Consider the following 17,556-nt stretch of genomic DNA (forward strand, 5'->3'; position numbering starts at 1 on the left):
TTTCATCATTATAATATGTTATGAATAGCTGTGTAATAGTTTAGTAATGCTTTTCTTTTTGATCATGGGTGGGGGGATATAGCGCCGAGTTAGGCCCACTATGAGATCCAGATTGTGTTCATTAATCCAGGGTGAGTGAGTATTGTTTTATATTGATGTATAAATCTTTATCCTGTACCTATTATGCAAGTATTTTGAAACGTATGTAACTTGGGTTTGTGTTGGACTACTTTTCCAAATTCAAGATTGATCTGTGGTAAAGATAATACTGTGCTACTGTGTGTAATTCAGTGATAATTTGAATGATGTGTGCATCAGTATTTGTTTTATTTTCAGATGTGTAAAGGACACTACCATTGTCTTTTTGCCTTTTTATTAACACTAAATGCAACTCTGATTGTCTAATTTTTATTTTGCATCTCTGTAATTTGGAGAGAGGAAACAAATTCTCTTTTCTTTTTTAAACATTTTTGTTGTTTTGTATCATAAAATCCTCAACCTCTATAAACCAAAGCCTGCGGGTGCGGGTGTCACTCTTGGACAGTGTTATTCCTGCTTCCTGCTTGCCTTGCTGTTGGTTTGTGATCGTAGCTCCGAGTAGCTTTGTTTTTCTGTAGAATCTTACTATCAATCTCTGTTGTTTAAAGTGATAAAATATATCTTAATTCCTACCATATTTCTGATATTATTTATCAGTCTAATCTGATTAATTTAACTGTTTGATTTTATTCTAATTCCGCGAGTGCATTCCACCTGCATTGCATTAGCATTAATTATCTTGTCATTATAATTTCCATTTGTGCCTACCGCTGTTATGTTTTTCCTCTCATTTTTCTCACTACTCTCTCTCTCTCTCTCCAGTTTTTAAAAAGTTCATCAAACAACTGTGGTAAGAATCTTTCATCAAGCACGGTGAGTAATGGCTTCTCCTGCTATTGTTATTTGCACTGCTTGCCACATGTATAGTTTATCACTCTCTGTCTGCGACGAGGGATTCACACATGATAAATGCAGGGAAATAGTAAGGCTGACAGAAAAGATTTCAGAATTAGAGACATGCATCCAAACTTTAATTGAGGACAGTAAGAATGCAAGGGCTCTAGATAAAGCTTTGGATGCGCCTAGCTCAGGGAGTCCTTTTGTGATCAATTTTTTTTTTTTTTTTTACAATCATTGAAGAGAAAACACCTTCACATGAGAAAGAAAAGACCTTATGCTGATTACATCATCACTGGGAATATAACGCAGCATAATAAAGTGCTGCTTATTCTGGTGCCTGTTTCTCTTCTCCTCCCCAAATCTTTCATATCCTAACCATCCCAAGCCCACCCTCCAACACCTAACAAGACTTGCTCAAGGTATAAAACAGTTAAAGGAGGGGGGGGGGGGGGGACACAAACACACACACACACACACACACACACACACACATACACCTCTCAGCCCTTTCCCATTGCCACCCGCCCATCCTTCCTTTATCATTGTGTTATCTAAAAAGATCTGCATAATATCATACAACACAGAGCAAGATATTGGACATTGTGTAAATTAAATAAATATCTAATAGCTCTGACCAACAGTCAATATTAAAGGTTTTGACTTAATGTAAAGTGCTGTAGAAAGCTCTAACTGAACAATATCTGGTAAGAGGAGAGCCATTTCCTCACTAACAATGTATGTGTTGGTTTACAGTGACAAACTATCTTCCTTTTGGCGGCTGTAGAACCAGCCAGAAGAAGACGCCTATTGTTAATAGTTACCTTTAGAGATGATGTGTCATTGAGCAGAAGCAAGCATGGTGAAAGAGGAATGGGTCCTTTGATAATACTGGACAAGATGAAACACTGTGCCAAAATCTATTGACCCCTGGACATTGCCACAACATATGGTAAAAAGTAGCAATAACATTGTCTGGACAAAAATCACAGTATGGGATGTCTCTAAGTTTCATTTGCTGTAATCTTCGCAGGTTTAAATAAGGCCTATGGATTAATCTATAATGTATAATTTGATCAGGGTTTGACCAAACCGTACACCAGTCTGGATTTTGGGGGATGTTAATATCTGGCTTCCAGAGTCTGAAAAGTGATAAGGGCTTATGTAAAGCTTTAAGAAAATAAACTTATATAACTCTGAGACAATACCATTAATTTTACCCTTATTATCAAAGATTACATGAAGGGGACGATTCCCCAATTCTATATGCCAAAGAACACCCTGAGCGCACATTGCTGTGCGTAACTGTAAATAAAAATAAGAAGTGCCTAATAGATTATATACTCTCTCAAGGCCATGGAATGTATGAATACCCTGTTCCCCTATGATGTCCTTGAGGACACAGACCCCCTTTATTGCTCCACTGAGGGAACATAAATGGTTTCTTCTCAATTAAAAGTGAGTGAATGTTGAAGATAGGGGACTGAGCAAAGAATGTGCTAAGGATTTTAGCAACTTTATGCCATGCCATGAAAAGATAAGAGATTATTGGACCAAAATCACATTTAACTGTACGATAGGGTATATTAGAATATACCAGACTAGCCAGACATATGATATATTAAACGTTCTTCAATGGGACGCCATGATACCAACATATCTGGATTCGACCATATAGCAAGTGAGCGCAAAACCAAGCTCCAGGAATACCATTCAAAATTGGGCAAATTAACACCTCCTGATAATTTGTGTCTTTGTAGAGTAGATGGTTTAATTCTGTTTTTTTTTCTTTCTATTCCATAAATAAGAGCAAATGATTGAATCTAGCTTCTTCCAGTAACCACCCGGTGGAGCTAGGGGGATCATACTGGTCAAAAAATTAACGCGAGGCAATATGTTCATCTTAATGGTTGAAAGTCTGGACTGAAATGAAGAAGGGAGCATCCCCCAGCTATTCAGGTCACCCTCTACATTTTTTATAACTTTATTATAGTTACTGATGACTGATGGATACTCCTAGATATGTAAAACTACTAACAGCAGGAATATTGAAAAGTGGTATCTGGTCATCCAGTTCCCCCGACAACATTAAAGCCAGTTTTGTCAAGTTAATAGCCTGAAATACTGCTAAAGTTCTCAAAGATTTTAAGAAGAATTTAGAAGGATTTTCTTGCCACGGCATTAGATCTGGCTTTTGTTCACACAGCGCTCTTCCCGGGTTGAACCCGGCAATGTTACTAGGTCCCCGACCCGGGTTCAATGCCGGAATCAATCCCGGGACGTGTTTGCTTTCACACAGAAGGCGACCCGGCAATGTTCCGGCAATATGCCGGGTTCGACGTGCAGTGTAAAAAGGGGCTTTAAAGGCCTATAGGATGAACAGTCATGAGATGGCTTGTCCTTCTTAAGTAATAAAGATATAATAATATCTTTAAAATAATAATATCTTATATTATTGCAATATTTGAACTGGCAGGAAAGGAGCCTCTGTTAATAGAGAAATTGAGTATATATTTAGCAATAGAGGACCAAGCTGGGGCCAATATGCCTCAAATAGTTCTGTTGGAATTCTGTCCAGGCCCGTAGACCTGGCTCTGTTCATTGCTTTAATAGCCAATCTCAGTTCTTCCAACTGACTGGGTGCCTCTAAGAAACATTACAGCTTCAGGGGACTAAACCAGATGTACAAGTATCATATTAGGTTATTAAATTAACACTAACCTTCAAGTTCTGATTCCATTTTGTCTCTTGCAATTTGTTTTTGTCTTCCAGAGTCTCTGTCTTTATCTGACTAAATGATCTGAAGAGAAACTAAAGCCATCTAAATTGAACCTTGACCACTGATCATCAGTCTAACTCCTCCCATTAACCGTAAATTCACTGCAGTATACTTAGTATTTTATTTTATTTGTTTTGTTTTGTTACTGGTAGCAGCATGGTTATTTGAAAAATCAAAAGTGAGTATAATAATAATAATAATCTACCTCTGCATATAGTGCCAGTAGCTATGAAACATGGATTTTATATGTACACACAGACACACACAAACACACGTCCTTGTGTCAAATAAGGGAGTGTCTGAGCTAACCTGTAAAAATCGACTGGAAAAGGTATGTAAAAACAATTCTGGGACCCAGTATGGATGTGAGTTGGCTGCCATGACTTTGCCACCAACATAAAATGAGCGTTATGAATAAAACAGGCAGAAATTAAAGTCAGGTCAAGTTTTCTTCTAGTTCTTTTCACATTACACATTGTTTTGAAGCAGCTTTACAGAAATTCCGACTCAATGTATAGTTACACGAGCTACCAAAATAAAATAAAAAAATAAAGTAACAAATATGTGTCCCTGGAGTACAAAACCAGTATTAAGTTGCAGGGGTATATTTTTAGCAATAGCCTAAAAAAAAACATTGTATGTTTTTAAAATTATCTGTTTTTCTTGTATGCCATAATTTCTTAAGATATTAAGTAAAGATCATTTTCAATGAAGATATTTTGTAAATTTCCTACCATAAATATATCAAAACGTAATTTTTGATTAATAATATGCATTGCTAATAATTCATTTGGACAACTTCAAAGACTCGGTTTTTAGATTTGTTTGCACCCTCAGATTACAGATATTTAAATCGTTGTATTTCAGCCAAATATTCGGCCTAATACAGCATACATCATATGAAAGCTGCAAAATAAGCTTTGCATTGATGCATAAATCTCAGTTTTGAAAAATTGACACTTACAACTTTGTTGTCAAGGGTCACACATACAAAGCGCAGCATTTGACTGAGGCAATTCAAATGTGAATGCACGAGAGCAAGCAGAGCTTAATCAGCCTATGCTATAGAATCAGTTTAGATTTTATTTTTATCATTTCAAATATGTGTAAAATATTGTTCAACAGACTAAGACTGATAGGCTATGTAATTTGAGAGGAATTTGTTTGTTCATAGCCGCCATGCGACAATTTCTAATAATATGACATCAACCACGTCAAGCTCCAGATTTTCTTGATCCTTACATTTCTTTATCGCTCGTGACAGTAAGCTTTAAAGCTGCAGTCGGTAACTTTTGATGCTCTAGCGGTTAATTGACAGAACTGCTTGCGTCTTGCGGAAGAACATCGTAGCCGGAACTACTTCTCTCTGTTTATGTCTATGAAGAATCACAAAGGTACTGGGTTACTCCGCTGCGGTACCCCCGAAGCAATCTAAAATAGTCTGAATATAAACACTTATTATACAGTATTGTTCAAAATAATAGCAGTACAATGTGACTAACCAGAATAATCAAGGTTTTTCGTATATTTTTTTATTGCTACGTGGCAAACAAGTTACCAGTAGGTTCAGTAGATTCTCAGAAAACAAATGAGACCCAGCATTCATGATATGCACGCTCTTAAGGCTGTGCAATTGGGCAATTAGTTGAAAGGGGTGTGTTCAAAAAAATAGCAGTGTGGCATTCAATCACTGAGGTCATCAATTTTGTGAAGAAACAGGTGTGAATCAGGTGGCCCCTATTTAAGGATGAAGCCAACACTTGTTGAACATGCATTTGAAAGCTGAGGAAAATGGGTCGTTCAAGACATTGTTCAGAAGAACAGCGTACTTTGATTAAAAAGTTGATTAGAGAGGGGAAAACCTATAAAGAGGTGCAAAAAATGATAGGCTGTTCAGCTAAAATGATCTCCAATGCCTTAAAATGGAGAGCAAAACCAGAGAGACGTGGAAGAAAATGGAAGACAACCATCAAAATGGATAGAAGAATAACCAGAATGGCAAAGGCTCAGCCAATGATCACCTCCAGGATGATCAAAGACAGTCTGGAGTTACCTGTAAGTACTGTGACAGTTAGAAGACGTCTGTGTGAAGCTAATCTATTTTCAAGAATCCCCCGCAAAGTCCCTCTGTTAAAAAAAAGGCATGTGCAGAAGAGGTTACAATTTGCCAAAGAACACATCAACTGGCCTAAAGAGAAATGGAGGAACATTTTGTGGACTGATGAGAGTAAAATTGTTCTTTTTGGGTCCAAGGGCCACAGGCAGTTTGTGAGACGACCCCCAAACTCTGAATTCAAGCCACAGTACACAGTGAAGACAGTGAAGCATGGAGGTGCAAGCATCATGATATGGGCATGTTTCTCCTACTATGGTGTTGGGCCTATTTATCGCATAGCAGGGATCATGGATCAGTTTGCATATGTTAAAATACTTGAAGAGGTCATGTTGCCCTATGCTGAAGAGGACATGCCCTTGAAATGGTTGTTTCAACAAGACAATGACCCAAAACACACTAGTAAACGGGCAAAGTCTTGGTTCCAAACCAACAAAATTAATGTTATGGAGTGGCCAGCCCAATCTCCAGACCTTAATCCAATTGAGAACTTGTGGGGTGATATCAAAAATGCTGTTTCTGAAGCAAAACCAAGAAATGTGAATGAATTGTGGAATGTTGTTAAAGAATCATGGAGTGGAATAACAGCTGAGAGGTGCCACAAGTTGGTTGACTCCATGCCACACAGATGTCAAGCAGTTTTAAAAAACTGTGGTCATACAACTAAATATTAGTTTAGTGATTCACAGGATTGCTAAATCCCAGAAAAAAAAAATGTTTGTACAAAATAGTTTTGAGTTTGTACAGTCAAAGGTAGACACTGCTATTTTTTTGAACACACCCCTTTCAACTAATTGCCCAATTGCACAGCCTTAAGAGCGTGCATATCATGAATGCTGGGTCTTGTTTGTTTTCTGACAATCTACTGAACCTACTGGTAACTTGTTTGCCACGTAGCAATAAAAAATATACTAAAAACCTTGATTATTCTGGTTAGTCACATTGTACTGCTATTATTTTGAACAATACTGTAGGTGTACCCTAGTGATTCAGGACAAGCCAAAAACACGGTTTGGAAAATGGATTCATGGTGTACTCGCTTATTATATAAATTTTTCTACATTTTGAACACAAACAAAGTTACGGACCGCAGCTCTGATTGGTTGTTTCTTACCGGGAGCGATGGAGTTTCTGCAAATGTCAATAGGACACTGGGAGGAGCCAGAGGAGCTAGATTTTTTCACAGATTATCTGTCTCATATTCTACTGTCAAGACATAATGACAGGTTTAACAAATATGTAAAAAATATATTTTTACAAAAGTTACCTACTGCAGCTTTAAGCAGTAGGCCTGAAGACCGCATGCATGTAGGTTACATATCATGAAAATAAATTATAAACGATAAACATAGATTGACACTGTATATCTAAGCCTCATTAAGAAGGCCTACTGTTAACATAAACTAGCATTGATAACACTCACATCATATATTATGCTGTAGTTTTAAAGTTCTATCTTCACCAATAATATAATAAACATTTATTTTGCATAAAATTTCATTTATGTTGTTTGAGTCATAAAAGGTGTTTTGTTGTGTCGATTACTGATGCAATAACATGAATGAATCCTACCTCTGTTTTGTTACCAAAACACATTTTGGGAGGGAAAATTGTTGGATGTAAATGTTATTTGAGGGATCTCACTTGAGGTATTTTAAGATAAGTACCAAGCATAGTCTCTCTCCCCCCCCACCCCAAAATGCATGCATTTTAACTGATATAAACTTTATATACCTGTCAGTGCCATTGTTTTGTCTCAAGTTGCATGCCAAAAATGTATTAATTTTGTGGTTGTATACTTAATTGTCCTAATTGAACTATGGCATAATCATGGTTTAATCTAAGCCCCATATGTGAAACCAGACCTTTATGTCCCATCCTAGACATAATTTATAAATCAACCACTAGAGGTCCCTTCAGTGCTTTATAACTAGTAAAGACAGGTTAATAGGTTAAGAGGTTAATAATCATAACAATTCAGGTTTACTGAAGCATTAGCAATGCATTCAATACTTATAAGAAGTACATGTACCACTGGAAAGTTTTTGATGTTAGTTTATGTCAAAACTATTTATAAATGTTGCATTGATTTAAAAAGTTACAAACTATTTACAGTATAACCGACATTATTTGGCATAGCTTTAAATGAGAATGTGATGTGTAACTTGTGAAGGATTTCTCTGTCTGAAGTATATTTCTGGTTTCTTATGTCTTGAAATAAAAATAAAATAAAAACAGCAAAAAAATATAAAGTAGAACTAAGCACTCTATGCTGCTATCAGATTAAACTCGAACTTAAAAGGGGCCCACACACAACATTTTTCAGACACACACATTAAACAAAAAAGATCCAGCATACAATGACGATTAATCCCTCAGAAAGGATTAAAGGGAACAAATTAGTTTTAATGTGGCAGCTGAACAGGTTTATAATGGTTGTGATTGAATGGGTTATTATTCCTCAATAAGGTCATCCAACAATGCATTTCTCAGAAGTCTTGACTGATGCCTGAAAAAAGGTTTTGTGTTTGCGGGTCTCTCATCTAATACTGCTGTAGATCACTGATCACTGTCTTTTACAGTTTCCAAAGTTTGAATCTGATCGCCTGAAAGCAACAAATAAATTATGTTAAGGCTTATATAATAAATGTGTGTTTTTTTTTTCTCATCCCACGGCAACATCTGATGAACTCAACAAACATTGGGTTCCCATCTGTTTTTCTCTTTCTTTCGATGAAATTGGACAGTTGTGTACTGGATCTCCTCAGTTTCTTAGAATTCTGGAGTTTTTGCTCTAAATGTGCTGGTTTTCACACTGGCATACGGAGCATTATTGACTGTATCAGTTTCAGAAAGAGGCTCGTCATGAACAAAAAGAGACTTTTAGTAATGATAAATCCACAGGGGAACAAATAGGACATCATAGGAGTAACACAAACACGAACCAAAAACTTAAATGAGATTGGAACTAAGGAAAACTCAAGGCATAAATAAACAGTTGATGAGGATTTGAAACAGAATGGTGTGGAGATTTAATGCTGTGTTCCGTTTACCTCGAAAGTCAGATGTCGGAGCTGGGAATGACATCACATCCAAATGGACCATGTTTTCAGTATAGAGGAGTCAGAAAACCAAGATGGACGTGCTAGCAAGCTAGCAAGGTTTAGTCAAAGATTCTCTATTGTTTAGAGAATCTCCCAAGATGCTGGGGTCACATGTCACGGTCAGTGGCTGTTTGTGGATTGGTCGGCAGTCTGAAAGGCGGCAGTTTTTCTTTTTCTTACAAAAATCATCTAAAATTTTAAATACATTTTAAATTGTATATATATTGCCATTGGTGTGCACCACTGAGTTCAGCGACTCAGACAAACCTAAGTGCTAATAGACAATAAATTACTACTTTTCCCTCTACTGTTGATAGACTGAGCACCCATTGCCTATTGGTTTCAGAAGTTGGATTTGTTGTCCTAATTTCCAACCTCTGAGTCGAAAGGGAACGCACTATAATTAACAACCATAATTAGTAAGAACACATGCAAATGGGAACAAGGAAAACCAAAAGGCAAAGAAGCTAAACTGAGATTGTGAATCTGTGAGGATAGAAAACGTCTCAGGTTACGAATGTAACCATGGTTCCCTGAGAGGGAACGAGACACTGCGTCCTCTGAAGGGACACTATGGGGAACACCTCGTCGTGACCCGTGTCTGAAGCATACTTTGAAAAACGCCAATGTGTTGGCCGGCGACAGCCTCTGACGTCGCTACCGGCGCGACTATAAATACGCGCCCGTAGGACCCGTCACTTATCTTCTTCGTGAAGCTTGCGTCCGAAGCATGGCAGGGAGCTAGAGGACGCAGTGTCTCGTTCCCTCTCAGGGAACCATGGTTACATTCGTAACCTGAGACGTTCCCTGTCAAGGGAACTTCGAACTGCGTCCTCTGAAGGGACACTATGGGGAACAGTATACCCACACCGCCATGCTGAGAGGAGTGCAGGCCAGAATCATGGCAAACACTAAGTACCAACTCTACCATTTCACCGGGAGTCGCCCCTGGGACGGTTCGACGGCTGTCCATGACATTATCCCTTATGGCCAAAGGCCTAAGCTACATACCCAACTTACCTGAAGGGCCTCGGCCCGGGGTAGAGCTGAAGGCTTGGAATCACGAAAGATTCCTTTAAAGGGATACGGCTAAGAACTTAGCACTGTTTATTACCAAGTCTTGCCTGTCACAAAGGAGGGGCTCTCGTGGCACTCTGATAAGAGCAGCTCGTAGATGGAATGGCCCGGGAGCAGAGCAATTGGAGGACGGAACATACAGATGAAGCCTCGGCCACGCCTGTACCATGGCGTCCAGCCCCAATGGAGCTGGATGAGTCAGAGGAAGCCAGAGGGGATAGTGCGACGCTCTCTTGAGCCGCAAAACCGATCCACCCAGGTCTGGCCAATCTCTCTAACTCTACTTCAACACCTTGGTGCGAAGGCGCCATTCCCCGAGCCTCAGCCCCTGCCTCAGCAGGATGTCTGCTCTCACAGTGCGTCTCAAAACAGTATGTAGTACTGGAGCGCTCTGATGAAAAAAACGAGAATTCAGTCTCCCATGAGAGGAGGACTCCGAGCTCCGAGCAGCATGCTCATAGGCGACCCTTTTAGAAAAGGGGAGCGCTGCTAAACTACCGCGAGAATTGCCCACACAGCCCCCCATGTTAAGGGGCGGTGCTTGAGGTGTATAACAAATACACACTGGTTGGATGAAGCCCAAGGAACCCCGGGGCTAATCATCTTAAGAAAGGGAACGAAGCGGAGCCGCGTAACCCTTACCGTACAGGATTTTAGAAAGTGCGCAGAGCCTTGCGTGCACACTTACCACTTACATGGATTTGAGACAGTGCACAAAGTGTTCACGTGCACACTGACCACCATGTGGTTTTGAGAAAGTACACAGGCTTAGCGTGTGTACAGAAAAAAGTTACCTGACAACCACTGTATGTGGGAGCTCACCTTCAGAGAGACCTGTGAAGCCTACTATCTGATAACCACAATATGTGGGAGTTCACCAACAGAGAGGCCTACTACCGGTTACCTGATAACCACCTCAGTGGAAGTTAATATGGAACTCGACTCCAGGGAGGCCTGGTGAGGCCTACTACCTGACAACCACAAACCGTGGGAGCTTGTTTTTTTTTTTTTTTTTTTTTTTTTTTAGTGGAAACGCACAGCATGTGGGAGCTAAATCTCCAGGGAGGCCTGGTGAGGCCTACTACCTGACAACCACAGTATGTGGGAGCTCACCATCAGAGAGGCCTGGTGAAGCCTACTATCTGAAAAGACCACAATATGCGGGAGTCCACACAGCCCCTCATGTTGAGGGAAGCGATGCTTGGGGTGTATAACAAATACACACTGGTTGAATGAAGCCCAAGAAACCTCGGGGCTAATCATCTTAAGAAAGGGAACGAAGCAGGGCGCGTAACCCTTACCGTATAGGATTTTAGAAAGTGCGCAGAGCCTTGCGTGCACACTTACCACTTACGTGGATTTGAGACAGTGCGCAAAGTGTTCACGTGCACACTGACCACCATGTGGTTTTGAGACAGTACACAGGCTTAGCGTGTGTACAGAAAGGTTCCTAAGCATCGCAGAGGCGCTGGATCGCACGGGAGAGGCGAGCTCCAACCCTCAAGCGAGGGGAGCATCACCTGAGGCAGTACATACAGAAGGACTCCGTAACTACCACCTCCCCGGATGCGCCAAGCGGCCAGGCGGCCCCTCAGGGTGACCTGGCCGGATATCCATGATATTCCCTGCAGTGCTATGCCAGTTCTGACGATCAGCCAGGCTCCTCGGGAGGGGTGTGGGACGAGCAACCGCAGAGCGCTTGCTTCCCGCACGTGGAACTCGCTCCGCGGTGGGTGTTTGCGCCCTGGGGGGGCGAACCCACGCGGCACGGCCGCCTGCCGAAAGCGTGTGATCGTGGCCAGAGCACAAGGCTGGAACTGAGCACTGTAAAAGGAAACTCACAGAGTCTGTTAGAAGACATAACCACCAGCAACATAACACCCATAAGCAGAAAGGGTTACATACTCACCCACCCTCCTGTACTGGAGTCCCGCTTTACGGGGCGTCCCCTTTTGGTCCGGACCGTCAGTAAGGAGGTCACTATGAAAATAGGACCAACCAAAAACATAATAGGTCCAGGATAGGAGACTGTTATGTGAGAAACTTTCCACCTAACCACGATCAGGTGGAGCGCTGGTGGCTACAGGGGAATTAGGCAGGGGAGAAATGAAACAGAATTTAAAAACATCCAAAAGGAAGTAACAAACTCCTAGGTATCGCTCTGATCCAGACGAGAACGCTGCCCCGTCTGAATCACATCCTTCAGACCCTGCTTACCTCTTCGTGACCCGCGATTCCTCTTGCCCCTGCCCTCAGGCGGGGGAGGAGCACGAGCCGCGACACTAGCCTTCTGCGCCCGTCTTCGATCCTCAGATCGAGATGGGCCAGGACCCCTTTGTTGTTCGGGCTCTGCTACTGCGTATGATTTACCATTTAAGCGGGATGTATCCTGGAAGGGCTTAGATGGCAAAGAGGGAGATTTTAGAGAGGATGTTCCCCCACTGAGAGATAGCAAGCCAGCATCTCTTCTACAGGGGGCATCCTCTCATAGCCGTCCTCGTGCATGCCATCGATATCAGCATAACTCGTATGCTGAAACCGATGGATGCAAGAGAAAACGGCCTCTTCCATTCCTTTTCAACTTCTGCATGTAAGTCAGGCAAGAATGGAAGGCTCACCTGGGCTGCAGGCTATGGTCAGAAAAATAACACTCATCGAGTCTACCTCGCGACGTTACCTTTCTGGCACACTTCCATGGCAAGTTTATTTATTTTTATTTTATTTAAAAAAATATATTTTATTTTTTTTTATTTTTTTTGCCGCGGCGCGATCCATAACCTCTAACAGCTCCCCTTACGCAGAGCAGGAGAAATGAGCGGCTCAGCCTCAGCTTCTTCACCACTCTCAAATATCTCCTGCTCTTTCTGGTTAGAACCCAGCAGAGCACTAACTTCAGTGTCAGAAAGGGTTAATGACAACGCATCTTCCTCTCGAAGTTCGCTCTCGTTTGCCGCCGGAGAGTGTGAGAGGAAAGTCCCTCTCTAAACTCCTCAGCGAGATCCACCTGCGATCCCCACGAGCTCATTCTCCTCCGTGCCTCGGCAACGGCGGGTCCTGAGCCGCGAGATCCAGATGACAAACGAGAGCGGAGCTTTTCCACAGAAAAACGCTCGCAGTGCGCGCAGATTGCCCCCTCAAGGACATCGCGCGCGTGCTCTTTGCCCAAACAAGAGACGCAAAGACTGTGTGTGTCATCAGGTGTCAAATAACGCTGACATGGATGCACACACTGTTTAAACGCCTTGCTAGTGGATGCCATGATAACCATAATAGATCGCTCTTACCATTCTGGTCATTTCTCAGATGCACGCTTCAAACAAAACAGTCAATGAAGACGAAGAAGATAAGTGACGGGTCCTACGGGCGCGTATTTATAGTCGCGCCGGTAGCGACGTCAGAGGCTGTCGCCGGCCAACACATTGGCGTTTTTCAAAGTATGCTTCAGACACGGGTCACGACGAGGTGTTCCCCATAGTGTCCCTTCAGAGGACGCAGTTCGAAGTTCCCTTGACAGGGAATCTTTAGATTTACCTTTTTTATAATTATCTACAAGATAATGTTCTACTGTTCTACAAAGATGGTAAATTTAAATGTATGTTAACAATTATGTGAAGAAGACTCTCTTGTCGGCACAAAAACTGCCCTGAAGCGAAATGTATAGTGTGCAGTTCAACCGGTTCTTTCTTATCAAGAATGTTTTCCTTTTCTATGAACAGCTGTACATATTTCTCTCACTTGAGAGAACCTGCATGATTGTTCAATGGACATATATGTTACCGGGGAGGGTAATATGACCTGATATGTAAATGTTTCATCAAGATAAACAACGTTTATTACAATAAATACATTTATAATATAGACACTGATAGAGTTTCATACACTATAATCACATTGTGCTGCTGGCACTTTTAGGTTTCAGCGAGTCAAGATGACGTCTGAAATTTTGTTTTGTGAGAGTGGGAGCAGCAACTAGCCGAGTGTACTACTTTGCTTGTGTGTTTAAGAGATAGAAGTGATATAAAAAAAAAAAATGGTGATCAATATTCACTTGTATTCGTGTCATATTCCATCAGCGAGTAGTATACAGATTGTTCTGTGGTTTGCAATGACTGATGAGGACTGATTGCAAGCTCACATGGAGAGTTTTCTCTCATATCTCATATTCATTGATGAATCATAGTGTGTTAGTGTTGTATTCTCTTATTTCATCATTATAATATGTTATGAATAGCTGTGTAATAGTTTAGTAATGCTTTTCTTTTTGATCATGGGTGGGGGGATATAGCGCCGAGTTAGGCCCACTATGAGATCCAGATTGTGTTCATTAATCCAGGGTGAGTGAGTATTGTTTTATATTGATGTATAAATCTTTATCCTGTACCTATTATGCAAGTATTTTGAAACGTATGTAACTTGGGTTTGTGTTGGACTACTTTTCCAAATTCAAGATTGATCTGTGGTAAAGATAATACTGTGCTACTGTGTGTAATTCAGTGATAATTTGAATGATGTGTGCATCAGTATTTGTTTTATTTTCAGATGTGTAAAGGACACTACCATTGTCTTTTTGCCTTTTTATTAACACTAAATGCAACTCTGATTGTCTAATTTTTATTTTGCATCTCTGTAATTTGGAGAGAGGAAACAAATTCTCTTTTCTTTTTTAAACATTTTTGTTGTTTTGTATCATAAAATCCTCAACCTCTATAAACCAAAGCCTGCGGGTGCGGGTGTCACTCTTGGACAGTGTTATTCCTGCTTCCTGCTTGCCTTGCTGTTGGTTTGTGATCGTAGCTCCGAGTAGCTTTGTTTTTCTGTAGAATCTTACTATCAATCTCTGTTGTTTAAAGTGATAAAATATATCTTAATTCCTACCATATTTCTGATATTATTTATCAGTCTAATCTGATTAATTTAACTGTTTGATTTTATTCTAATTCCGCGAGTGCATTCCACCTGCATTGCATTAGCATTAATTATCTTGTCATTATAATTTCCATTTGTGCCTACCGCTGTTATGTTTTTCCTCTCATTTTTCTCACTACTCTCTCTCTCTCTCTCCAGTTTTTAAAAAGTTCATCAAACAACTGTGGTAAGAATCTTTCATCAAGCACGGTGAGTAATGGCTTCTCCTGCTATTGTTATTTGCACTGCTTGCCACATGTATAGTTTATCACTCTCTGTCTGCGACGAGGGATTCACACATGATAAATGCAGGGAAATAGTAAGGCTGACAGAAAAGATTTCAGAATTAGAGACATGCATCCAAACTTTAATTGAGGACAGTAAGAATGCAAGGGCTCTAGATAAAGCTTTGGATGCGCCTAGCTCAGGGAGTCCTTTTGTGATCAATTTTTTTTTTTTTTTTTTACAATCATTGAAGAGAAAACACCTTCACATGAGAAAGAAAAGACCTTATGCTGATTACATCATCACTGGGAATATAACGCAGCATAATAAAGTGCTGCTTATTCTGGTGCCTGTTTCTCTTCTCCTCCCCAAATCTTTCATATCCTAACCATCCCAAGCCCACCCTCCAACACCTAACAAGACTTGCTCAAGGTATAAAACAGTTAAAGGAGGGGGGGGGGGGGGACACAAACACACACACACACACACACACACACACACACATACACCTCTCAGCCCTTTCCCATTGCCACCCGCCCATCCTTCCTTTATCATTGTGTTATCTAAAAAGATCTGCATAATATCATACAACACAGAGCAAGATATTGGACATTGTGTAAATTAAATAAATATCTAATAGCTCTGACCAACAGTCAATATTAAAGGTTTTGACTTAATGTAAAGTGCTGTAGAAAGCTCTAACTGAACAATATCTGGTAAGAGGAGAGCCATTTCCTCACTAACAATGTATGTGTTGGTTTACAGTGACAAACTATCTTCCTTTTGGCGGCTGTAGAACCAGCCAGAAGAAGACGCCTATTGTTAATAGTTACCTTTAGAGATGATGTGTCATTGAGCAGAAGCAAGCATGGTGAAAGAGGAATGGGTCCTTTGATAATACTGGACAAGATGAAACACTGTGCCAAAATCTATTGACCCCTGGACATTGCCACAACATATGGTAAAAAGTAGCAATAACATTGTCTGGACAAAAATCACAGTATGGGATGTCTCTAAGTTTCATTTGCTGTAATCTTCGCAGGTTTAAATAAGGCCTATGGATTAATCTATAATGTATAATTTGATCAGGGTTTGACCAAACCGTACACCAGTCTGGATTTTGGGGGATGTTAATATCTGGCTTCCAGAGTCTGAAAAGTGATAAGGGCTTATGTAAAGCTTTAAGAAAATAAACTTATATAACTCTGAGACAATACCATTAATTTTACCCTTATTATCAAAGATTACATGAAGGGGACGATTCCCCAATTCTATATGCCAAAGAACACCCTGAGCGCACATTGCTGTGCGTAACTGTAAATAAAAATAAGAAGTGCCTAATAGATTATATACTCTCTCAAGGCCATGGAATGTATGAATACCCTGTTCCCCTATGATGTCCTTGAGGACACAGACCCCCTTTATTGCTCCACTGAGGGAACATAAATGGTTTCTTCTCAATTAAAAGTGAGTGAATGTTGAAGATAGGGGACTGAGCAAAGAATGTGCTAAGGATTTTAGCAACTTTATGCCATGCCATGAAAAGATAAGAGATTATTGGACCAAAATCACATTTAACTGTACGATAGGGTATATTAGAATATACCAGACTAGCCAGACATATGATATATTAAACGTTCTTCAATGGGACGCCATGATACCAACATATCTGGATTCGACCATATAGCAAGTGAGCGCAAAACCAAGCTCCAGGAATACCATTCAAAATTGGGCAAATTAACACCTCCTGATAATTTGTGTCTTTGTAGAGTAGATGGTTTAATTCTGTTTTTTTTTCTTTCTATTCCATAAATAAGAGCAAATGATTGAATCTAGCTTCTTCCAGTAACCACCCGGTGGAGCTAGGGGGATCATACTGGTCAAAAAATTAACGCGAGGCAATATGTTCATCTTAATGGTTGAAAGTCTGGACTGAAATGAAGAAGGGAGCATCCCCCAGCTATTCAGGTCACCCTCTACATTTTTTATAACTTTATTATAGTTACTGATGACTGATGGATACTCCTAGATATGTAAAACTACTAACAGCAGGAATATTGAAAAGTGGTATCTGGTCATCCAGTTCCCCCGACAACATTAAAGCCAGTTTTGTCAAGTTAATAGCCTGAAATACTGCTAAAGTTCTCAAAGATTTTAAGAAGAATTTAGAAGGATTTTCTTGCCACGGCATTAGATCTGGCTTTTGTTCACACAGCGCTCTTCCCGGGTTGAACCCGGCAATGTTACTAGGTCCCCGACCCGGGTTCAATGCCGGAATCAATCCCGGGACGTGTTTGCTTTCACACAGAAGGCGACCCGGCAATGTTCCGGCAATATGCCGGGTTCGACGTGCAGTGTAAAAAGGGGCTTTAAAGGCCTATAGGATGAACAGTCATGAGATGGCTTGTCCTTCTTAA

At 40.6% G+C, this 17,556-nt stretch overlaps 1 protein-coding gene across 1 annotated transcript in view; it reads right to left on the reverse strand.

Moving 5' to 3' along the window:
- Positions 1-3,742, reverse strand: part of LOC127969170 (GTPase IMAP family member 8-like) — a 451,440-nt gene extending 447,698 nt beyond the window's left edge. The window contains exon 1 of the mRNA XM_052570952.1: positions 3,658-3,742. Coding sequence (XP_052426912.1) covers positions 3,658-3,676 — 19 coding nt within the window. The 5' untranslated portion in view covers positions 3,677-3,742. The remainder of the gene's footprint in view (positions 1-3,657) is intronic.
- Positions 3,743-17,556: the final 13,814 nt, after the last annotated feature.

The sequence above is a fragment of the Carassius gibelio genome, chromosome A4 (assembly GCF_023724105.1).
Source record: "Carassius gibelio isolate Cgi1373 ecotype wild population from Czech Republic chromosome A4, carGib1.2-hapl.c, whole genome shotgun sequence".
In the NCBI taxonomy this organism is placed as follows: Eukaryota; Metazoa; Chordata; class Actinopteri; order Cypriniformes; family Cyprinidae; genus Carassius; species Carassius gibelio.